This window comes from Grammomys surdaster, unplaced genomic scaffold, assembly GCF_004785775.1.
Source record: "Grammomys surdaster isolate TR1022 unplaced genomic scaffold, NIH_TR_1.0 129, whole genome shotgun sequence".
Lineage (NCBI taxonomy): Eukaryota > Metazoa > Chordata > Mammalia > Rodentia > Muridae > Grammomys > Grammomys surdaster.
The window spans coordinates 403,006-427,357 of NW_021604587.1; the positions used below are offsets into that span (position 1 = coordinate 403,006).

Sequence of the window (24,352 nt, forward strand, 5' to 3'; positions counted from 1 at the left end):
CCAGATCAACACTGACCACTCCTGAGCAGAGGCCATTCTCCTCTGTCTGCCACTGGAGTTCAAGAATGTAGGTCAATCTGCAGTGCTGACTATATAAATAGAAGTTTATAGACCCTGACTTGAAGTTTTAATGTTCATGCTATTAAACAAATGAGACTAAAAGAATCTATGTCTATGGATCCTACCCTAAGTTATAATTATATTTAGAAGGACTTTTACAAAGCAGACATTTATTAACACATTAAACAATTTTATTTAGAACTTCTAAAGAAACAAATTCAAGACAGTTCTTCCAGTAGGTAACAAAATAATCTATTGTGTAAATTCCTTCTCATCAAGATGACTTTATTCCATAACACAGTATATCAGCTGGGCAGGCTTGTTCTTAGCAGATAAAATGGTCATGTGCCAGTCACTAGTCTTCTGTTTTTGTCTGTAAACACAACTAGATTGCCAGGTCATAACCGAATGTGAAATAATTCAGCCCTGAACTTTCAAGAGCAAGTGGGAAATATTACCAGCACCTGGAACTCCTTTTGGTGGCTTCACCAGCTACTTAGGATGTTACCACAAAGTGAGCACTGGGTAACAACTCTCAGTTTCTATCATAGTGTGACCTATCTTCACCCTGCATACATTAGGTGTCTTTCCCTTAGAAACCAGAGTGTTCTCGAAGCAAGTTTTTAGTAAGTTAAAAACAGAGGAAAAGCAACCAGAAGGCATAAGAATTCCCCCTTTTAAGGCGCTCATAAAATAAATGCTTAAGGGTCACAGGTCGCACAGAGTTTACATATCCAAGGCCCAGCAACCATGCATCAGAAATAGTAAGTACCATAAAATGCATTTTTCATACGAAATTGTTAAACAATTATTAAATTCAGCATGAGAAAGCCAAAGGAACATTTGAAACAACATTCCTGGTTTTCTATGATCCACTTGATTAGGCATAGAAGTTGAGCATGCCAAGGTTTCTGGTCCCCTCTACATCAGGGGGTCTCAACTTTTCCTAACGCTGTGACCCTTTAATATAGTTCCTCATGTTGTAATGACTCCCAACCATACAGTTATTTCCATTGCTACTTCATAACTAATTTTGCGACTGTAATGAATCATAATTAAATATCTTGGGCTGTCTGATGGTTTAGGGCAACCCCTGTGAAAGGGTCACTGAGAACCACTGCTCTAGATTCTTGCATGCTCCTAGAGCGGTGGGTTTGTAGCAGTTACTAGTTTGTGTCATTTTCCACTGTGAAAATGGGTGTTTTGGGGACTCTGGACATTATAAAAAAGCCTGCAAAAGGACTCTAAAGATTTGCCAGGCTCACTCACCATGCTATTTGTAAAATGTGCCTAGCTAAATGCTCTGACACCTAGGCTGCATTTCTCACACTTCTGAAGAGAGACAACTGTCTGCTGGATTCTTTGGTAGGACAGCTTTGACTTAATCTGATTTAGGGAATGAAACTGAACAGCTCATCCAGGTTGAACGTTACAACAGACTCCTTACCTGCACACATGCTAAGGTACTACACTGAACATGTTCCACCTGCCAATCATCTTTTTGTGCCTACAAAAAGGGGGTTGGAGAGAAACAAATGGAATTATCTACTTCTTCAATCCCATTCTAGGGTCCCCAGAATAAATCTTATTTCCTTTTATCTCAGGAAGAAACAGCTGAAAATAAATGGCCCCAGTTCTACTTTAACTTTGTAGAAAAATGCCCTAAAGGGATCAGAGTGAAGTAAACACACATGGAGGTATAAGGCAGGGTGAGACCAGGAGACCACGAACAGCACTTTCCCAAGTTGGGTCAATGCTGTGTACTCTGTGATTAAGACAAGCAGTGGTTTAGACATCAAGAGAATCAAGCATTAGTGTGATTGACAAGTACAGCTACACCAGGGTTAAGTAAGCTATGCTAACTGCCGTGTTTGCTGATGAAATGTAACTGAGATCATGCAGATCAGAATATTAACGGGAAAGCTTCAAGTGTGATACAGACGTGCAAGGTCATGGGAGTTTGGGAAATCTGCAAGGCCAGTCTTGCCTACATCTTTGCACAGACTTTTTCCTCAGCCCCTGGCATCACCTGGAATACAGTAATTACACAGACTGGTTGGCACACAACTTCAAGTTCTCACTCCATATTGGTCAATGAGGGGAGGTGTGCAGGCATGGAGACTGTCTGTGGAGTCAGCTCACCAAGTGCACTGATGGAAGTGGTAAGCAGAGTATCCTGAGACACCACTGCTTTGCAAACAGTGTCCGTAGAACTGTTCTCCTGCACAGCAGGCACACTGCCTTGGACTTCCAATAAGTTGTTAAAATGGCTATTTTCACCAAAAGATAGTAATCTATCTGAAAGTTTGGGTGATGCATATTCATCATCAGGATGTTCTGTTTTATGCCCTTCATCATTCTTGGGCGAGCCATCTACTATGACAAGGAAAGACTTCCACGGTGTATTCTTATCATGTATCTGCAATAAAACAAAGCAAGAGTCACTGCATGTGTCTCTACATTCCCCAATTGACAGATACTTATTAATAACACTCGCCCCGGGCGGTGGTGGTGCACGCCTTTAATCCTAGCACTTGGGAGGCAGAGGCAGGCGGATTTCTGAGTTCGAGAGTTCGAGCGAGGCTAGCCTGGTCTACAGAGTGAGTTCCAGGACAGCCAGGACTACACAGAGAAACCCTGTCTCGAAAAACCAAAAAACAAAACAAACAAACAAACAAAAAAACACTCGCATATTTTAAAACAACAGGGTCTCTTTAGGGGCAGACACTGTGGCACACAACCATTAAAAAATAAAAATAATCCTAGCATATGGAAGGCAGAGATGGGAGGTTATATGTCCAAGGTCAGCCTGGAAAACAGAGCTGGACTGTTTATCAATCAAAAAGTTAATATTAAAAAATGAAACAAAAGATCTCCCTGACTTTTAAATCTGTGTACTAATTACCAAATATCTGCCCTGTTCAGCAGCCACTGTTTGGAAATGTTTAACATAGGCTTGGCCATAGGGGTCCTTCACCTTATTGGCTAGATGTCACTGCAGGACACCCAAGGAGAGAACCTGCTACCACCTCTGACCCTGTGGACTGAAATAATGACAGGTATTTGGGGTTAGCAACCTACAGAGCAGAAGGGCTTCGTTTTCAAGCAGGCTACCCATCACTTACTGAGGTGTGCCTCCGGAGGGTAGACTTGTCAGTAAAAGTCCGTCCACACGCATTGCACATGTACGGCTTCTCTCCTGTGTGGATGCGATGATGGCGCTGGAGGGCATTCACCTGGGTGAACTGCTTCCCACACTGGTCACAACAATATGGCCGCTCTCCTGAACAACGAAAGAAGGAAAGTACTCTGGCATCTTCAGTCCACTCTAACTCTGGATTCACATCTGCACACCCTGGGTAGTCTGAGCACTCCCCACAAGAAAAAGTTACATCACAATGATTCAAGGACTGCCTGGCAGAGGCACCAGTTTACTATACTATAATCCCAGGAACTTACAACTGTACCAGAATTAGGTCAGTTCTGTGTGTGCAGCTGACACTGTACTGGTGAAATACGAACCTACTCTCCATTGTAATGGACTGCCCTAATAACAAATAGCATGTGTGTGTACACATATGTACACTAACATTCTTTAACCCCGTGTAATATCTGAATGATGTGGATCATACAAGCATCCATACTCAAGCTGTCAGGCCATAGGAAGCTATGTGCCCTTTCAATAAACCCCATGCTGCAAACACTGTCCCCCATTTGCATACTAAAGTGTTCTCACTTTCACTTTATCAGAACCAGAAACTGGGCCTACAAGGCAGCTCAGCAAGTAAAGGAACCTGCCACCAAGCCTGAGGATCTAAGTTTAATCCTCCAGGACCCACATAGGAAAAGGCAAGAACCAACTCCCACAAGTTGTCCTCTGACCTCCACACATGTCAGGGCACTTAAGTCACCCATACACACACACACACACACACACACACACACACACACACACTAAACTTAATTAAAATATATATAGTTAGCCTGGCAGTAGTAGTGTAAGCCTTTAGTTCCAGTTCTTGGGCAGCAGGGACAGATGGATCTCTTGAGGTCAAGGTCAGCCTGGTCTACAGAGTAAGTTCCAGGATAGTCAGGGTTACACCACAACCCTGTCTAAAAAAAAACAAAACAAAACAAAAAAACAAAAAAAACCCAAAAAAACTAACCTAGGAAGAATGAAAGAAAGAAAGAAGGAAAGACAGAAAGGCAGGAAGCCAAATAAATAAATTAATTAAATAAATTAAATAAATAAGGGAAGGCAGGCCCGTAACCCTAGCACTTGAGGGGTAGAGAGAGGAGGATCAGGAGTTAAAGGTTATCCTTGGCTACATAGCAACTTCAAGAGCTATAAGAAAATCTATCTAAAAAAGAAAACATAAAAATAGGGTCCACTAATTAACATAGTGGTACAGCATTCAGATAGCACATACAAGTTTAATCAAAAGCCTCAGAGTGGGTAAAAAGGTCTAAAAATACTACTTTCACAAAGTTTGGCCAGTTTTCTCCTACAGCTTTTGATTCAGAAGGAATGAATCTGAAACATGCCTCACAGGGTCCCATTCTGAATGCTCAGACTGCTCACTACTGTGAAGGCTGTAGGGTCTTTGTGAACTGGCTACTTCCTGGTGGCCTGGAAGTAGGTTAAGATCATACCACCCCTGGTTCCTACTAGTCTACTCTGGTTTACAATAATGTGAGGAACCTTCCTAAGTCCCTACTGTCATGAACCTGGCCATGCTTTCTCTACCCTGAGAAAATGAAACCTAGGAAACTCTGAGCCACCATCAACCCTCCCTATGAAGTTATTATGGCCATAGTACATTCTCCAAGTACCTTTCTAATAAATCTAACACTTGTGAACTATTTTCTTGCCAGACTGAACTCTCCTCTGGTACTATGCAACCATACCTGTGTGGACTTTAATATGTTGGTAAAGGGAATTCCGCTGGGCAAAGGTCCGCAAACACACTTCACATTTAAAGGGTTTGGATCCAGTGTGGATTCTATTATGATGTTTTAAGTACTCCTTAGAAGCAAAACTCTTGCCACATGTCTCACACATAAAAGGTCTTTCACCTACAGAAAAAGATGAGACAAAAATACCAACAGAGGCATTAAAAACAGCCAGATGAGGAAGAGCTAGTCTTCACTGCAGCAGCTGACACTTTCTAATAAAACATCAACCATACTTCTCTTGCTACTTGCTAAAAGTGTGAATATCCTGGGAAATCCAAACAGCATTCTATTGGACAAGAATCAACTATTACTGTTCAGCCAGCTAAGATTTAAGAAATTTTGTTACTGAAAATAAGAAAATTTTACAACTCTGGGGGTCTTTTGGATCATTCTCAAACAAGTGTTTCCGTAGGTCTTTATGAGAATAAATGTCCCTTTGTTAGAATGAAAGGAAGTTCACAATGGATTACCAAGGCTAGCGACACCAGCCGACTTGACCAGGCTGCAAGGCAATGTGATTGCCTCACTCTTTGTTGTTTTACATTCTTATACCATCAACTGGTGTGCCCCTGATTTTACATACATTAAAACAATGGCTTCATAAAGTTTAAATACATGAATAATCATACACCAACTCTAAATCTATGGTGTGACACTGTCTCCCCAGCTTCCAATGGAATTCTGCATTCCAGTAACAAACGGTTCACACCTCCTTTGTCTGGACTGTGCTTCAACCTGAGACCTGTATTGAGTGCTTACAGGTAAAAGTGTAAGCAAAGAAGACCTGGGTGAAGGAATATAGTACAGAGTAATAGACTAGGCTCTTTGTCCTGAATACTTTACATCAAAAGTTTCAACCACGGGAGTGCAATGCTGAACCAGAATAAAAACAACTTTCTCTCTCATGGTAAACTATCACAAAGATTTTTAGAAATAGAGATAATGTCATATCTAAATAAGATTAGTATTTGCTCCTGGTTTCTGTCCAGGTCTTCAACACCTGGCACTGTGACCATTCATAACTGTTCATAAAAGCACAGATGTGCCCATGCAACTCAAGAGTCTGTCCTCTGAAGAGCCATATCTTGAGCTGGGGCATGGATTTCCAGCCCATGGAAACACTTCCTTACGGCTGGCCCATTATGTTGCTCCCAGTTCTGTTATTAAACATAGCAAGAAGAGAGCTGATCACACAGCTTTTCTTAGATGTCAGAGAATTCTTTAGGCTGTAGTCCTGAAAATAGACCTAAATTAGGGTTATAACTGTTAAGTACCTCTTAGACATCAAAGACCTGTGTGCTCCATTTTAGTGCCTAGTGGCCCAGACCATGGCCATATGTACAGCAGCACTGCAGGCAGCAGGTGTACCTGTACATCTCCTACTAGATGGAAAAGCTGAAGCCTAGCTGTAACCTGCACTGCTGTGATGGATGCCAATTCCTAACTAAGCAACTGCAGTTTTCTTCTATAGCTAGGAAAGATAGTCAATCACAAGAGTGTGGGTATTTACCTGTGTGGCACCTTTTATGATAAATCAGCATGTGGTTCTGAGTGAATCTTGCACCACATTCATCACAGACAAAAGGTCTTTCCCCTGTATGAACTCTGAAAGTACAACATTCAGATGATAACTCAGGGTATATTTCAAAGGTCACTTTGCAATACAATTTCCAAATTCCTCTGTACTATGCAAAAACCATTTCCTCCAAGAGTGCTGAGAAAAAATGACTAATGAAACAGATTGAGAATTCAACATATGTCAAGCAATGGTGACACACACCTTTAATCCCAGCACTTAGGAGGCAGAAGCAGATATGAAATCTCTAATTTTGAGGCCCACCTGGTCTACAGAGCAAGTTCTAGAATGGCCAGAGCTATACACAAAAATCCCAGCTCAGGGGTGGGGATTTATCATTCATCCCAACACAAATAAAGTTTCTGGGCAAGACCCAAGGATTGACATCTCCACTTAGTTCCACATACCAGAGTGGAACTTCCCACTGAGAGCTCCTACATTTTTCCTGGGCCTTATTTATGCTGTGAGGCACTGGAAGGCAGAGACTGCCCTCACATATTTTAATATTAAAGAATATCACTTAATATTTGAGATAACCTTAGGAATTACTGTTGATAAAGTACCATGTGACCAAATATTTTACTGTCATTTCCTAACATGACTATTCAGTCTAAAGAGAAAAATCTGCTCTTACGTTGCTGAGACCCACACAGAAGTATTTCAGTTTCACAACCAGCATGATGGAGCAATCAGCCATGATCTACTGAGTGCGTCCTACACAAGTACTTTGAACTCAGGCACACTGAGAGATGACAACCACCATGCTCTCGTCCCCACGGTTTTGGAGGGCAAAGGTAGAATACAGAAAATTCAACTGCTTGTCTGGAATGAGAAGATATGTACTAAGAACTACAATGTGGCACATGCCTTTGACGCCAGCACTTGGGAGACAGAAGCAGGCACAAACTATACTGCTAAGTTCCAGACCAACAAAGGACTATAAAGTAAGACACTGTCTAAAACAGTGGCTCTCAACCTTTCTAATGCTGCAACCCTTTAAAACATTTCCTCATGTTGTGGTAAGCCCCAATCATAATATTAATTTTGTTGCTACTTCATAATTGTACTTTTGCTACTTTTATGAGTTGTAATGTAAATATCTGATAAGCAGGCGTTCTGATATGTGACCCCTATGAAAGGGTCCTTCAATCTCAAAGGAGTTACAACTCACAGGTTGAGAACCCCTGGTCTAAAACAATGACAAAGAAAAAAAACATAAGGAAATTTGAATATAAGAACTCACTATCCGCCGGGCGGTGGTGGTGCACACCTTTAATCCCAGCACTTGGGAGGCAGAGGCAGGTGGATTTCTGAGTTCGAGGCCAGCCTGGTCTACAGAGTGAGTTCCAGGACAGCCAGGACTATACAGAGAAACCCTATCTCGAAAAAACAAAACAAAACAAAACCAACCAAACAAAAAAAAAACCAAAAAACTAACTATCCAAGCCACATGGCGGTGGCACATGCCTTTAATCCTAGCACTCAGGAAACAGAGGCAGGCAGATTTCTCAAGGACAGTCTGGTCTAAAGTGAGTTCCAAGAAAGCCAAAGCTAAACAGAGAAACCCTGTCTCAAAACCCAAGACAAAACAAAACTTATTATTTACCTACAGTCTGCAAACAATTAGAAAGCATCATTCAAAGGCTAAAGAGATGTCTCAGTAGTTAAGAGTACTTGCTGCTTTTGCAGAGGACCAGCCTTTGGTTCCTGGCACCCACATGTGGCTCACTATCATTGGCTACTTCAGTTCCCGAGTATTTGACATTTGCCTTCTAACATCTTAGGCCAGTAGGCACTTGCATGGTACACATATATGCATTCAGGCAAAACAACATATACATAAAATAAAAATAAATATAACTTTCTTTAAAAGTTAGAAAGTGTGTGGTTCTTAAATCCCAATTCTTAGATCAACCATTGAACGGCACTCCACTCTCCAAGCCCTGAGAACTAAAAGACCACTAGGGAAGTGTCCTATAGCACTCCATATCATTTCATAGAACGTCAATACAACTGAGTGAAGAAAAGGCCCAGTTTTTGCTCAAGTACAGAGTGCCTTGAGACCTCAGGCCACCTCGAGACCAGGCATACAGCACTGAGAATTCTGGATAGCTCTGCTGTACCCTGGCCTCCAGACATGGGAGGAGAGGCCAAAGGTTCTCTGAGAAGTTGAAGACCCATTTCCCTTACTTCCACCTCCAAAGAGGATTAAGAGTTGCCTCAATTTCCCAAGTCCTAGATGGCACCAGTGGGGAAATGAAGATCTACAGAGACAGACATGTTGGTTCAAGTCCTAAAGCCATCTCCGACTGCCCAGTGCATGCTGGCACTTGGGAACCCACATCCCTGCACGCAGGCCACGCCTGCTCCACATAGCAACACTCCCAGGTGGCCGCACCTCAGGTGGGTCTTAAGCGCTGAGGGCTGTGAGAACTTGGCATCACACTTGGTACAGCCGTAGGGCTTGTCGCCCGTGTGTGTGCGCTCATGGAGCCGCAGAGCAGTCTTGGAGCTCAGGCCTTTGCCACACTGGCCACAGCGGTGGCGCTCACCGCCGCCCTCATGCACCTGCAGCACATGCCGTTTCACATCCTTCTTGCGCTTGAACTTCTTTGCACACATTTCGCACGGGAAGTGGCGCTCGCTGCTGTGTACGTGGCGCTGGTGGCTCTTCAGGTTGCAGCGGTTGGCAAAGGTCTGGCCACAGGTGTCACATCGGTACACCACTTCGGTGGCCACACCATGGTGGTACCTGATATGTTTCAGAAAACTCTTCTCGTACAGGAAGGCCTTGTCACAGACAGTGCACTGGAAGTTACTCTTCTTCTTCTCCTCCCCATCTTTCCCTCCTTCCTCTTCTTTCTCCCCCTCCACTTTCTGCGAGCTTTCCTCCAGTTCCACAGTAGCAGGGCAAGGCTCGCTTTTGGAAGCTGGCTCGGTCTCCATCCTCTCATTCTCTGGGCTTTGGTCCTGAGGACACTTGTCATTCTCTGCAGCTTCCTCAGCACTTTTCTGCTGTTCTCGGAGCCTTCTTGTATATTTCTTTTTAGGGATTTCCACAAACACCTTTTTTCCAGCCAGTCTCCCACTCGCTCTTCTGATTTTAGGGAAGGGAGGCTTAGCCACATCTTTCTTCTTGTCCAGTTTTTCCTTGCACTTCTTGGATGGCGTTTCTGGTGAGAGGCCATTGCCCAATCTCTCTATTGGGTAGTCGGAGGAATCTACAAGGCCATTGGAGTGAGCATCCTCTCCTGGTACACTTGCTTTGGAGCTGGGGGTCACACTCACCTGGGGGCCACCGCTGGCCTCCACCTCCTGAGACTCAGAGAAATTCTGCAATTCCAAAAGGACAGACTCCAGCATCTGCTTCTTTAGCTGCAAGCATGTTTCAGAAAGGTCCAAACACTTTAGCTTCTCAGCCACTTCTAGCATCTGCTGCACACGGTCTTCTTCTACCCGCACTCTGGCGGTATAGACAAACTCCAGAAATGAAGCAAAGTCAACAACCTGAACTTCATTCAAGTAAACATTAGTCCTGGTACCGTCTGTACTCTTCTCGTTCAGGAACACCTCCTTAAAAAACTTGCTGGTGGCTGCCAGCACTGCTTTATGGGCCATGAAGTCTTCACGGACACCCTGATTCTCTACACTAACAGTGACATCACACAGGTGGCCCAGAAGGCGGAGCTCATGCATCTCATGCAAAAGGTTCAGTGGTGAAGATTTGGATTCCAGCAACACTGTGCCACTTTCCATCTTCCTCCTAAAAGCAGCTTTAAACACAAAAACAAGAATCAATTAGCTCACGTATGAAGAAACCCTAAAGAAAAAGGGGGGGGGGGGCTTGAAATTATGAGGCTTACATTAGTTCTCGAAAATATAAATAGTAACTAACAAACTCAACTTTTCTCAAACATTCAAATCACAGCTGGATGAGATGTCATCCATCTATAACCAACATTGCCAGATACAATCCCAGCATTTAGAAGATAGAGACAGGAAGACAGGAGTTCAAAACTAATTTCAGCAACTTTGAGGCCAGCCATAACTATATAAGATCCTATCTCAAAACAACAACAACCAAAACATAAAAACAGGATGGGAGAGATGACTCAGCAGTTAAGAAGAGCACATGAGCCGGGCAGTGGGGGCACATGCCTTTAATCCCAGCACTTGGGAGGCAGAGGCAGGAGGATTTCTGAGTTTGAAGCCAGCCTGGTCTACAGAGTGAGTTCCAGGATAGCCAGGGCTACACAAAGAAACCCTGTCTAGAAACAAACAAACAAACAAACAAAACCAAAACAACAACAAAAAAAGAGGACATGGTGTTCCTGCAGAAAACCCAAGTTTAATACCCAGCACCCACATTGGGTGACTCACAACTGTCTCTAACTCTATAGTTTTAGGGAATCTGACTTCTCACACACCTGCACTTACTTGCACATACTCCACAAAGGCATATGCATATTATTAAAAACAAAATTAATCTTAAAAAAAAAAAACACATTAGAACACAGAATCCAATTACACTTCACTTCTAAGCAGTTTCTAAAGTTCCAGAAAGGCTTTCATGAGAAATATTCTCATGAAAACAATACTGGCAAGCCTTCTCCCAGTGATAAGCACAAATCACTCGTTCACCTTTAGTGAAACTCATTAACGCAGTAATTTGCTTATCAAGGTTATTTTCTAATCTACTCAAAGACATATTCCAAAGATATAGGACAATTTATATCTAGGGGTTTTTTTTTTTGAGCAAGTTATTTGAATAATCGCTTTTACCACTGAAAACAGTGAGTACTTCTAGGAAAATAGCTCAAAACCCATCCTCATTTGCAATGTCCTCAAACATCTGGTAAATTGAGTTGCTCTCCTGAAATAATTCAAGTTCCAGAGCTTTACAAACTGTATTACCTTGAGCAAGTTAGAAGTTTCTCTGAACATTCACTTCTTCCTCTCGGAAGACCCAGCTATCCTGAGACTTTATGAAGCACAACATAGCAAACACTTCCCACTTGCCTGACATCTGCTGGTTCATGGTGGGCTTCCTACACATCTGTAAAGGACATGCAATCTTACAAGCTAGTAAGATTAACTGGCTGATGGGCATCTTGAACCTGAGCCTCACGGCCCTGTCTTGGTTCAACTATAGCTTGTCAACACTCCCCTCAACCCCCAGCTTCACCAAATGAAAAATGTTTCCCCAGCAGTTGCCATATCCCCCAAGATTCCTGTCCTGCACTCCAAAATGTTAGTCTAACTTCCTGTCTTCTGCTTTGTGGACTCTCCTCAGAGTCCTCTGATCCTGAATCTAACTTCCCTTTCCAGGTTCACATGCGTTTCCAAGTCTCCACCCTCCAGAGCACTCCTGGATCTCCTTCACCAGACCCTAGACATCACCTTGGACTCCATGTGTCTACCAGGGCCTGCCATTGCCTCTCCATTTCATTCAAGAAACCACTACCCACAATTTCCAGTCTCAAACACAGAAAAGACTTCTAAGGAGCACAACTGTAAATTCGGCACCTGTGGAATGTCATGTCGACAAAAGGGGACTCTACATGAATGTAAACACTACCTACCTACCTACCACCTACCTACCAAGGAAGCTTTAAATAAAGGAAATACTCGTATGAGAGCCACAAGAGGCAATACTCGTGGGCCAATGCTCTTCACAATCCCCGGTCCCAGCCTGAGGACTAAGGCTGCAGACCCCTCTCAGCCTGATGCTCATATGGCCAGCCTGATTACCTAACACCTCGACCTGGCCCCTCAAGGGAACTCGAAGTCTTTCCAGAAGATCTAGCAGCAACTTCACCACCAAGAAGGCCCTGAGCAGATTTCGTTTACTTCCCCTGGGGGCATACACCGGTCGTAGCAAGCGGCTATTTGAGGTCTGGTGACAGCTGTGTTCCACTGTTAACTCACTGGCATTCTGCCGGTCTCTGGGTGGGCCTAGCCTCCACACCAAGGTCGCCGAGTAGTCCCGGGGTCGGGACTCCCAGGCCAGGCCTCCAGGAGACGCTGCTCTCCGCAGCATGTCCACCCTACAAGGATCCTAGCTCTCAGGCAAGGAATAAAGGCCGGTGTCTGTGGCCTCTCTGACGACACCACCTCTGTCTCCACCTTGGCCACCCCGAATCCCAGACCATCGATGATCTACCAAAGCCGCAGGGAGAATGAACTCTTGCGGTCAAGGTACAGCCCTTCCTCCGGCCTCCAGAGCCGATGGACATTTCGGCCTGTCTCACCGCCGCCTCCCAATCCCCGCCCTTTGCCTATATCTCTACAGCCCACCACTCCAAGGGACAAGACACAGGACAGCCTAGAAAACAGCAGTCGGCAGCACGCTCACCTCTCAGCCAGTGCCTCCGCGGGACCCGTACCCTGGCCCAGGCCCGCAGGAACAGTGGACCGCAGGGTCAGCGGATTGGTCCTCACGAGCGCGCCCCGCCCCCTAATGGCCCCGCCCCCCGTAGGCTAGGAAGGCGCTGCGCGCGCACCTCCAGCTGCAAAGGCGGTTCCGGCCGTTGAGTTACGTGGGCCTACGTGAGTTTGGCCCAGTCGACTGGCGAGCAGATCCCGGATTTACCACCCGCGTCGATCGAATGGCGCGCCTGCGCAGAAGACAGCAATGGTTGAGGGCGGAGCTATTTAGCGGAGTTGGGACAAGCTCCAGCTGCGCAGTTACGCTTTGGTCTTCAGGTTGCCAGAAGCTGAACTTTCAAGCCATCCCGGGTGCTCCTTCAACTTTACAAATGCCATGCTCTTACTTTTAACTAGTTCCTGCAAAGAGGCGATCTAGGCCACTGAATTAAGCCAATTACTTGAAATAAAAGTTCACTTCAGTTACAAGGTGAAGCTAATTTAAACTATGTATGACTTCAATATATATTGAAGATTATATCTTGAAATTATATATATATATGTATAAAATCTTCAATATATCTTGAAATATATATATGTATATATGTGTATATACATATACATATATACACACATATATATATATAGTGTGTGTGTGTGTGTGTGTGCGCGCGTGTGATAAGCCATAACTGTTTTTGCTACACAGAAGAATGAAATCTTCATTTACAACCCAGTTCGGAACATAAGTAAAACCATTTTGTGTGCTTTGGAATAATGTAATGTTTGCAAGATGTGCTAAGGAGCCAACCACAAGGCAGCTTCCATGAGCCAAGCAGGCTTCGATATGCTGATGAACCAACTCTGAGCTGTGAGACCCTTAGTCTTTATAATAACATGGTATTATAGGGAATGTTTGTGTGAATAAACTGAGCATATTCAAAAGGTAAATCTATGTGTAAGAAAACTGAGACAGGGAAGCATTTAAACTCCAGCTCGATAGGCTGAGACTGCTTTATTGGACCAGCAAAAGACCCTGACATTTTGTTTGTTTGTTTGTTTGTTTTGTTTTTCGAGACAGGGTTTCTCTGTGTAGTCCTGGCTGTCCTGGAACTCACTTTGTAGACGGGGCTGGTCTCGAACCCAGAAATCCGCCTGCCTCTGCCTCCCAAGTGCTGGGATTAAAGGCGTACGCCACCACCGTCCGGCACGACCCCGACATTTCTATGGGATGAAAGTTGAGTGCACTTAGTGCATCTGGTGGAGAGGTATATATTGTATTCCCTAAAAGGGGGTGGGAGCCAAAGCTGCCTGAGGCCTGGATAGTCTTTCCATCCTGATCCGTAGCCCCAGTGCAGAAAAGGGGTGTGGGAAAACAAAAACAAAAACAAAACAAAAACACACCTACCCATCCCTGAGCAGGAAAACCCACCAATCGCTGAGCTCCCCCTAAATTCAGGGCTTGAAATTCCAGTAATCCTGACCCTGGAAATCTCTGCCCTGAAAAGCTCCTCCCCCAAGAAATCCTTTATAAACCCTGTCTGTGGTTCAGTTCACTATTGTTGCTTCTCCCGGGAGCAGAGGCTGCTTTACTCCTGGAGTCTTCCTTCCCAATAAAATCTATGTGAGGTTTGCTGTGCAGTGAGCTGTAACCCTTTCCCTAGAGCAGAGAAGAACAGAGCTGTGACATTTCTGTAGGGCAAGTCTTCACTTAAGAGCTGCAATACTTACATATATATCTACACACATCGGTGGGTAGCTACTAGGAACTGGGTGTACTCATGCTCTCCTCACGCCCTGTGTGTGTGTGTGTGGGGGGGGGGGATAGGGAGTTAACTTGAATCAAGATGAGTCTTTTGGTACCCAGGTGTATTTATTCTGCAGGTAGAACTGAAAGATCTGGAAGGAACCAAGCATTATTTTTGTGGCTAGGGGCTATTACTCAGTATTGCCCGGCTCAGTTTCTCAGGATTTGAAGCTATTACCCAATAATATGTACATCCTAATTGCCAAGTACCTCACAGCCCACAATCACTCAACTCTTAATGGATTTGTAGCTTGAAGTACTTTGCTAGAAAGGGCTTACTCTTTAAGACCACAAAATTGTTACAGAAATATGCCTTTCCTGTGAGAAATCAGTCTGCACACTTAGAGATTAATGAAGGAAAGGCTCTTTATTAAAAGTGCCATGGCCCCAGCCCAAGCAAAGGGTTTTTTGTTTTGTTTTGTTTTTTTCTTTCTTTTTTTTGTTTTTTTTTTGTTTGTTTGTTTGTTTTTGTTTTTCGAGGCAGGGTTTCTCTGTGTAGCCCTGGCTGTCCTGGAACTCACTCGGTAGACCAGGCTGGCCTTGAACTCAGAAATCCACCTGCCTCTGCCTCCCAAGTGCTGGGATTAAAGGCGTGCGCCACCACCGCCCGGCCAAAGGAAGGTTTTTATTAGCTTACCTTAGGCATATGCATTTTACATGCTTTCATCCTCAAGTCCCTTTTGGGTTCTAGCCCCTGGTTACACTTTGAACAATTTAAACAGAGAAAGACACAGTCTGGCTGCTTAGGCAAATAGTAGATTTCCACAGCAAAGATGTAACATTTTGTCAGAATTATATTATGCACACCAGTTTTGTTGTAGGATTGTTTTTTTGGGTTTTTGTTTTGTTTGGTTTTGGTTTTTTTGTTCTGTTTTTTAATTTGAACGGTTGTTACCCAGGGTCAGTACAGGGGACTTAAGGGCAGACCTGGATTTAATGATGGTTGTAACCTTGCACTGCCCTCCCCACCACCACCACCTACCCACACACAACACACCTTGAGCTGCCTGTTAGAAGAACGTCTTTGAGGATGAACCTAATGGCTGGCCAATTGTGGTGAATACACATTTGCATCCTACCATCCTAAATTTTTCTTCTAACAGGCCTGGTTGGTATACTACTACTTATCTTTGGGGTGTTTTGGAGGTAGCTCCTTTAGCTAAATTCCACTTGTGTGACTTAATGTCTTCTTTGAAAATTAGTAAATCTTTTATAACAGCAATTCTATCACATAGTTTCTTCTACACCAAAGTAACTAAAGTCTGTATTAAATCCTAGTCACCGCCTTCATTTGTGTCCCTTGTACTTCCTGCTCGACTCTGCTGCCCTCATTTCATTCCCCCTCAGTAAATCATTGCCTTAAATTTTCTTCAGATTATCCCGGATTTTATAACTACGGATCTGACTCATACCCATCCTTGTGCCAACAGACTGAAACTATCCACAAGCAAAAGTAAGAGAACAAGACAGAATTCAAAGAACCTCTCCACATCAACAAGAAATCACAGGCAGATAAAGAATGCTACTAGACAATTTTCATTAGAATATGAGTAGGGTCAACTTCTGGAACACTAAACAAGCTGGGCCACGCCCTCCACTGTTGATTAGTATCCTGCAGCGCTTTGTCCCTTTTACAAGAAGACTCGGGCAGCAGCTGGGGCCCAGGTCACTTGGCTTGCCTCTGAGTTTCCCGGGGAACCTTCTTGCAATTGTTTCTGGGTGGTCGCGGGGTGATGACGTTGACGCCTCTCCCCCCCCCCACCCCCCGGGTCCTACAGGTATGATACTATCGTGGTCTTAACAGAAGTGAGTGGCTGTGCGGCCCTGTGACATCCCTTCCAAGCTAAGTTGCCCATCTCGACCACGCGGCGGCGCTCGAGCCTCCCGGTAGCACAACGAAAGAGCAAGGCGGGTGTGGGTGTTGACAGAGGAACCACGCGGCGTTATCGTGGGCGACTTTTCTTGTGCAGTTCCCAGGCCCCAAAATCCAGCCAGTGAGGTTACTTTCCAGTGAGTCAATTATGGGTCAGAGAGTTTTAACAGGCCACAAGTCTTTACCTGCTTTAAATTTGGGCACATTATCACTTTGCTCCTCCCCTCCCCCCATATACACTCCATCTTTAGCCGTTTCTCACAAATGCATTTGGTAATCACCGGGAAAAAAAAAAAAAAAAAGACTGATGCGCTTTTGTAAAGCTATTTCCATTCCTACTTTGGAAAATTCTTGCAAATTCCAAAACCCAAACGCTTCATCTGTGACTCTTTAAACACATTAGAGGACTTTTTTTTTTCCTTTAATTACATTGGGAGGGGATCATACGTTGGGAAGATCAGAGGACAATTTGTAGGAGTCAGTTCTCTCATTTCCACTACGTTGGTCCCTGTAATTAAACATTAAAATCCTAGAATCCAATGTGAGAGAAACATGTCTTTAATTTTTGGTCTATGTTTCTAGAATTTTCGTACCTACTGTAATTTCATTTTACATTCACAAATCACTTACCTTGTCAGTAATAAGCTGAAAATAGTGCAGCTTGCCTTGAATGGTCCTGGGAATGCTTGTGCATCCTCCAAAGTCAGCGGACATTTAGACTTGTCACTCTTCATATCACAAAAGATGCTTGTGATAATGATTTTACTAGCCAGGGGTGGTGGCATATGCTTATCTCAGCACTTTCAATGGAAGATCTTTTTTAAAAGACTGAAATAAGCATGAGGAAATAACAAAGAGCAGAAGCCAACTAAATTGAAAAAAAAAAAAAACAGAAAAAAAAAATCAATGACACAAGCTGTTTATATGAAAACTCAGTAAAATTGGTAATTCCCTAAGAGAAGACAAACATTACTGCTGACAGGAAAACACTTTTCTACCAAGACCATGGGTGCAGTTGCATGTGTCAACAGGCTCCAGTTATTCCATGGGCAGAGTCAGAAGGAACATGTGATCCTGAGTTTTGGAACAGCCTGGGCAACAGTGTGAGCCCCCATCTCAGAGGCACCACCTGCTGTACTTTCTGTTTCTATTCCCTGTACTGTGATCAGCACATGATCCCACTGGTCAAGGTCTTGTGTTGTTTCCTCACAAATCTTAGTGAGCTTTGGATGCTTGATCCTGCCTCACTAGTCCTGAGGGGGACCAGATGATGCCCAGACAGTAGGATTCCTCCCTAATGACTCCATGCCCCATATTATCCTGGTTGCCCCAGAGTGGCCAGGCCTATGTTACTAGCTTTCTTCTGACCAAGGTCCACCAGAAGATCCATAGCCTCTGGATCAGGATCAAGCCTGCTCACTTTCAACAAAAACTAACTTTCCTGTATGGATGTTTTGCCTGCATGTCTGTGTACCACTTGTGGCCCTGGTGGACATGGAGACTAGAGGGCATCAGATCGCCAGGAACTTGAGTTACAAACAATTGTGAACCACCCTGTAGATGCAAAAAACTGAACCCAGGTTCTCTGCAAGAGCAGCAAGAGCTCTTACGAGCTGAGTCATCTCCAGCCCCTAAGTCTGCCCACCCTGGTCCCAGAGGTCCAGCAATACAGTGCAAATCCTGAAGTGTTTCTCACAGTTCTGGGGAATCCATCTAATCAGGCCATAGAGTTTGGGGAGGCAAAAATCAAACATATGTTTATCTAGAGACTTAGGAGTTTGAAAGTAAGACTTTTCTGTCCTTAATGTCTCCATCACTGCTGAAAGTAAACTTGGCAACGAATTAACTAATTTTACCCTCACTGTTAGAAGTAAAGACTGTTTTCACACTTTTCCAACAAGGCAGAACCAAAAACATTAAAATCTTGTCTTAGTTAAAGCAAAATAGAGGTTAAAGCAGAACCCAGACCTCTCAATGTAGCACTCTAGCAAGGAACTTGAAATAGATCACAAATGAGGATTTGTGGATAAAGCAAACTTTGCCTTTATTGTTCCAAAACCAACCAAATGTGGCTGTCACCGAAAAAGTGCTTTCTCCAGGTCCTTATGTGTGCTAGGTCCAACAGGAGACAGCCTAGTGTTGACAGCAGAGTGTGTTTGCCTTTGGCCTATGTGTGGAGTGCATTCTGGTGGGGCAGGGGTAGGCAGGAACAGCAAAAGAAAAGGTAGGTTGCTGTGGGGTTTGAGGGGGAGAGGGAACCCTGACAGAGCAGGGTGTAAGGAATAGGAACCTGGGGGAGAGCAGAAGGGTTGGCTTGGAGGAGCAGGAGACATGAGGGTGGGATGTGGAATGGATATTGAGCAAAGCTTTGAGAACCATGTTAATTCACATTCAAACATTCCTAGAGTGGCAGGAAATCAGGACCTGGAGGTCAACATCATCCTGTTTTTGCTATTTTGGACAATTAGGGTGGAGTTTAACAAATTTAATTTTGACTCCAGGACACCCTTGGGTGACTGTGTGATATTTAAAGCTCAGATAGTGTTTATTCTTTTTCCCTGTGTCTTCCTTTATTATTATTTTGTTTTGTTTTTCGAGACAGGGTTTCTCTGAGTAGCCCTGGCTGTCCTGGAACTCACTCTGTAGACCAGGCTAGCCTCGAACTCAGAAATCCGCCTGCCTCTGCCTCCCAAATGCTGGGATTAAAGGCGTGCGCCAACCACCGCCCGGCCCTCCCTGTGTCTTCCTAAGGGACCATGTTTAGTGTTCCAGGATCTTGGTCAATTCAGCACGATGGAAACTTTGCTCACTTTGCTATTTCATAAATTTTATTAGCATCTCAGCTTGAATGTCTGAGTTTCATCTTGTCACCAAGACTGTAGAACTGGTTTGACTGCTCTAGATGCAGCTTTGGGGCTGTTATTTCATGGGTGTGACAGGTCAAGACATAGGTGATATCATAGGTGGACTAGAACTACCCTAGAGTACTACACAAGGACTCTTAACTCTAGGGCAAGGCCAGATTGTCTTGTAGCCCAAGATGAAGGCATGATCAGTTGGTCTAGCAGCCAGAGAGGAAGTGAGGGTTTATTGTTTCCAAATTCCCCATTTCAACCAATCAGCTACTGCTTCACTGGTCAGAACCTAATCACATGTCAAATCGAGTGACAACTCAGTTTTAGGCGGCATCTTTTGTAGTTATAGCTTCTGACAGTCCTTCTCACCCTGGTACTTCTGGCAGGAGCAGTACTTAGCTGTCAACTAGCTCTTTACATTTATCACTAACTCCCACATCAGGTTTAAAGGGCAAAGCCAACCGTCAGGTGCATGTGCACACACACACTCATTCATACATATGCACACACACTACACATTAAGGGGGAGCCTGGGACAGGTAATTTCCAATGTTTCGAGGATTCTAGTGTGGGTAAGGTTGCCACCCAGTTCTGGATCCCCTAAGCTCACATTGGGAAAGGAGCTGAGCCTTCCACCTCTTTAGGGGCTTCCTAATATGTAGTCTGCCTTTCACACTCCTCCACCCTTCTCAAGATTTAGACTTATCAGACAGAGAAGCAACATATTTATTTGTCAGTTTCCAGAAACAGGGTCTCTACTGAATAAGTAGAAAAATAGAAAGTGTACTACTTTTAAAAGGCAACTATGACAAACCAGTATATAACCAGGAACGGGGTGTCTAGGAGTCAAACATCCACTTTGCAGTGCTGCTATGGTAACAAAAATGAACTTGTGTTCTCCACATCCTGAGATTTGAGACTGGCGTTTCTCTGCAGAGCTGGACTAAAGCCAAGAAGCCGTTGTCACCCCCAACTAGCTGGCCCAGTCCTGGAACCGGAAGCAGTCACTTGCTATCTTCCACACTGTGTTACTGGGTGACGCCTGAGCAGTCAAGATGAAGTTCTGGTTGAAGTCCCGCTCTTTGTTCCCCTCAAACTTCACTGTTCCACAGATGACCACAAGGACTGTGGTCTGGCTTGGTGTAGCTTCATCATGGACAGGCTGGCAGTCTACCACACTGATTTGGAACTCACTGGAAGGCAACATCTCAAAAAACTCACTCAAGGATTCTTGTCCTGAAACAGCATTTCCATTCCATACTAAAGTGGCTGTGCCCATGTACAGGCGAGATAGCAGCCGCCGCCGCTTATCCATAGTAGTGTAGTAGACATTGACAAATTCCTCTGCAGCTCTGCAGGCCTGGTCCACATAGGTCTTGAAATCTACTGATGCCATCTCTGGTTCTGCTGACAGAGGCCTCTGCCACAGTGCCTCCTCCTCAGGGATCCAGGGACTGTAGACAGCAAAGGTAAAGTGAACACAAGTGAGTATCAAAGTCTATTCTGTCTTGACCAAAGTTTTTTTTTTTTTTTTTTTCAATTTTTAAGTTTTAAAATAGTATTTGTGTGCATGTGAGTTGGTCCATGCCATGGCTCATTGTAGGTCAAAGGAGACCAGGCAAGAGTCTTCTCTGCCTACCATGTGGGTCCTAGGAATCAAAACCTCAGGTCGTTAGGTTTAACAGAAAGCACTTTTACCTATTGACTCATCTAGCTCCCAACCCTATTTTTCCTATAGGTAACAGAACATTTATATACTACAGGCAGATGACTTCAGGCTCAGACTCTTGTCTATTTTAAAGGCAGGGTCATGATATATAGACCTGGGATCAAAGGCACTCAGCCCAGGAAAGGTTGCCTATTTAATCTTTTTTTTTTTTTTTTTTTTGGTTTTTCGAGACAGTGTTTCTCTGTATAGTCCTGGCTGTCCTGGAACTCACTCTGTAGACCAGGCTGGCCTCGAACTCAGAAATCCGCCTGCCTCTGCCTCCCAAGTGCTGGGATCAAAGGCGTGTGCCACCACTGCCCGGCCCTATTTAATCTTTCTAAGTCTTAGTTTCCTCGTCAAAAAAAGGGACAGAAAATTAAACTAGACAGTGCACAGCCAGCACTGAGTTAGGAAGTTTAAGCCAGGAGTGGTGGGACACACTGGAGAAGCTGAGACAGGAATTCTTGGCCAGTCTGGGTTAAATAGTAAGCTTTGGTCTAAAACAAAAGTCTGATATGTTCACCTTACAATGTGTTTTAAAAAAACCATTTTATTATTAGAGTACATTTGATATCTGAAGACTGTGATTTCCCGAAAGCTTGGATAGGTGTGACTGCCCCTAGGCAATGAGGGTGTGGCTCATCTTAGTAAAACCAGTGGCTCAAGCTAAAGAATTGAGTGGTTACTGACCCAACAAAGGAGAGCAGGTGCCTGTCTGGAAAAGACTATCATGAACTAACCCAACAAGGACCCAGAAGATGCAGGGAACGGCATGTTTCTCAGGAGAGTGGAGGACAGTGGTTACAATTCCCCTAAGAAGTCAACCCAAGACTGACTAGAATTTCCATCTTCAGCATTAATGCCCACCATGTAAGTCCAGCGGGGCCATGACACCATAGCAGAAAGGCTCTATAGAATTCAAACAGATTCTCAGGTAGAACCTGAAAGATCACAGTTCCCCAAAAACATTAATGTTCCAACACATAAGCAACATGTTTTTGTTTTTCACAACAGGTATGGCTGTTAACTTTTTCTATGATTAAAAATTTCCACTTAGCCGGGTGGTGGTGGCGCATGCCTTTAATCCCAGCACTTGGGAGGCAGAGGCAGGTGGATTTCTGAGTTCAAGGCCAGCCTGGTCTACAGAGTGAGTTCCAGGACAGCCAGGCTACACAGAGAAAACCTGTTTCGAAAAACCTAAAAATTCCACTTAAAAGAACTCAGTACTGATCAACATTCCAATATTACTGAAAATGGTGGGCACAAGTAATTTATATTACTTGCTAATTTCCAGAAACAAGGTCTCTACAGAGTAAGCTTAAAACTTTAAGTTATGAACACATTTTTTTTCCCATTTCAAGAGCCTTTATTAGGCTGGGCGGTGGTGGTGCACGCCTTTAATCCCAGCACTTGGGAGGCAAAGGCAGGCGGATTTCTGAGTTCGAGCTGTCCTGAGTTCCAGGACAGCCAGGGCTACACAGAGAAACCCTGCCTCGAAAAACCAAACCAAACCAAAACAAAACAAACAAACAAAAAAGCCTTTATTATTTTCTTGAGACAGAGTCTCCCTATGCATTTCTGGCACTTTTCTGTAGACCAGGCTGGCCTTGAACTCAGAGATCTGCCTGTCTCTGCCTCCCGTGCTGGGAATAAAGGTGTGCACGACCATGCCTGGCTGACCTAACTTCTTTAAACAGTTTATGAACGATGACTTCACACAGAACAGGGAGGAAGCTCGCTCTATAGATGAATTCGGAGCCAGCTTGATACTGCTCTTTCCACGCTCTCTCTCCAAGGTCCTCAGATTCAACAATCAATCTGAAGTGCTTTTTGCTTAGTAGTTTAGGTACATTCCCTCAATCATCAGTGCACAAATCACTGTAACAACTTTACAAAAAGAGGTTACAATCTTGGTTGCTTCATTTTATAAGAAAGTAAGGGAGTCAGAGCCGTGTTAACTAAGTTCCAGGATGTTTTGAAAGCAGTTCTATATGAAAACAGCTCTAGGGATGCTGGCTTAGCAATGTTCTCCCAGGTAACCATATTTCTCTGTCCAAACAACTCATCTCCGCTTCTTTAGGCCACGATGCTTCATCCAAACACAATCTAACATTGGTCACGCCCCTAAAGATGATCACCCCTATTTCTGGTCCTCAGCTACCCACAGAACCCGGTCATCTTTCTTAGGAGAGAGCAGTAAGACCGAAACAAAGTGAAAGCTAGAAAGATGCTCCACTCCCGTGGTTCACACCGTAGTTTCCTGGAGCTGGACCCCAGAAACGGCAGCCGTGCCCCGGGCCTCATTTCCAGCTGGGAGTCGCTTCTTTCATCCCCCGGCCCCAAACTGCTGCTCTCCTCCAGGAATGGCAAACTCACCGCCACCGTTTTGTATATAAAAAAAAAAGCCTGATGCCAGGCTGCAGAGACACCACGTGGGGGAAAGGACGACACCCATGTCTTATTGAGCCTAAAAGAAAGGAAGAGGTCCCGCCGCGTTGCCCGACGGCCAGCGCACAGCTAGGCAGGAGCCCCCACTTACCTGCTCGGTCTCGGTCAGCCCCGCCAAGGCGACTCGGTCCCGGGGGCCGCCCCGGCTGCGGTCCCGGGACAGAAGAGTTTCTCTCTGTTCTCCTCTTCCTCCCAGAGGCTCCGCCTGAGAAGCCGACGTCCAGGAGGCGGCGAACGGTTAGGCGCCGGTAGCGGCTTCCCGCGCGCCGCGAGCTGCACTCTGCGCAAGCGCTACTGTCCGGGTTCCAGCCGGCTCCCGCCTCCCCGCGACAGGCAGCTACTCAAGCCAGTAGAAAGCCTGGCTCCGCCCAGGTGTGGCGGCAAAGATAATGTGTCTTCCGGGGTAGAGGCTATCCTAGAAGATCCGGTTGAGGGAGCTCTGATTGGATGGCGTGGAGGGGGTAGAGTCAGCGCTCTTAGCTGTGGAAGGTTTGGCTGATGAGAAATTTACGTCTCTGCTGGATCTGGCTCCCTTGCTCTGTGTTAGGTTGGTATCCTGTGGAGACGCGTGAAGCTTCACTGGTTGGCAGTATCTAGAGGGACAGCACCATGGCTTCAGTAAGGCTCTGGGTTGAACCTAGCACTTAGACGCCAGCAGTGTAGGAGCCCGAGTGGAAGGCTAAGTCTGAGATAGTCTGTGCAAGTC

General features: G+C 44.7%; 2 protein-coding genes across 3 annotated transcripts; both read right to left on the reverse strand.

The window, feature by feature from the left end:
* Window positions 1-233: 233 nt before the first annotated feature.
* On the reverse strand, window positions 234-13,044 carry Gzf1 (GDNF inducible zinc finger protein 1). Of its 2 annotated transcripts, none has more exons than XM_028754759.1 (6): window positions 12,948-13,044; window positions 8,991-10,365; window positions 6,527-6,621; window positions 4,969-5,136; window positions 3,186-3,343; window positions 234-2,479 (listed from the first exon to the last, which is right to left on the reverse strand). In XM_028754759.1, exons 2-6 carry the CDS (start codon window positions 10,346-10,348, stop codon window positions 2,138-2,140), a joined length of 2,121 nt encoding a protein of 706 aa, XP_028610592.1. In that variant the 5' UTR covers window positions 10,349-10,365; window positions 12,948-13,044; the 3' UTR covers window positions 234-2,137. The 2 variants fall into 2 exon arrangements, with proteins under 2 accessions (XP_028610592.1, XP_028610597.1); XM_028754764.1 differs by lacking the exon at window positions 12,948-13,044 and adding an exon at window positions 12,521-12,533.
* A 7,154-nt stretch (window positions 13,045-20,198) lies between these two features.
* On the reverse strand, window positions 20,199-23,953 carry Nxt1 (nuclear transport factor 2 like export factor 1). Its single transcript, XM_028756101.1, has 2 exons — window positions 23,738-23,953; window positions 20,199-20,944 (listed from the first exon to the last, which is right to left on the reverse strand). Exon 2 carries the CDS (start codon window positions 20,884-20,886, stop codon window positions 20,464-20,466), a length of 423 nt encoding a protein of 140 aa, XP_028611934.1. The 5' UTR covers window positions 20,887-20,944; window positions 23,738-23,953; the 3' UTR covers window positions 20,199-20,463.
* Window positions 23,954-24,352: the final 399 nt, after the last annotated feature.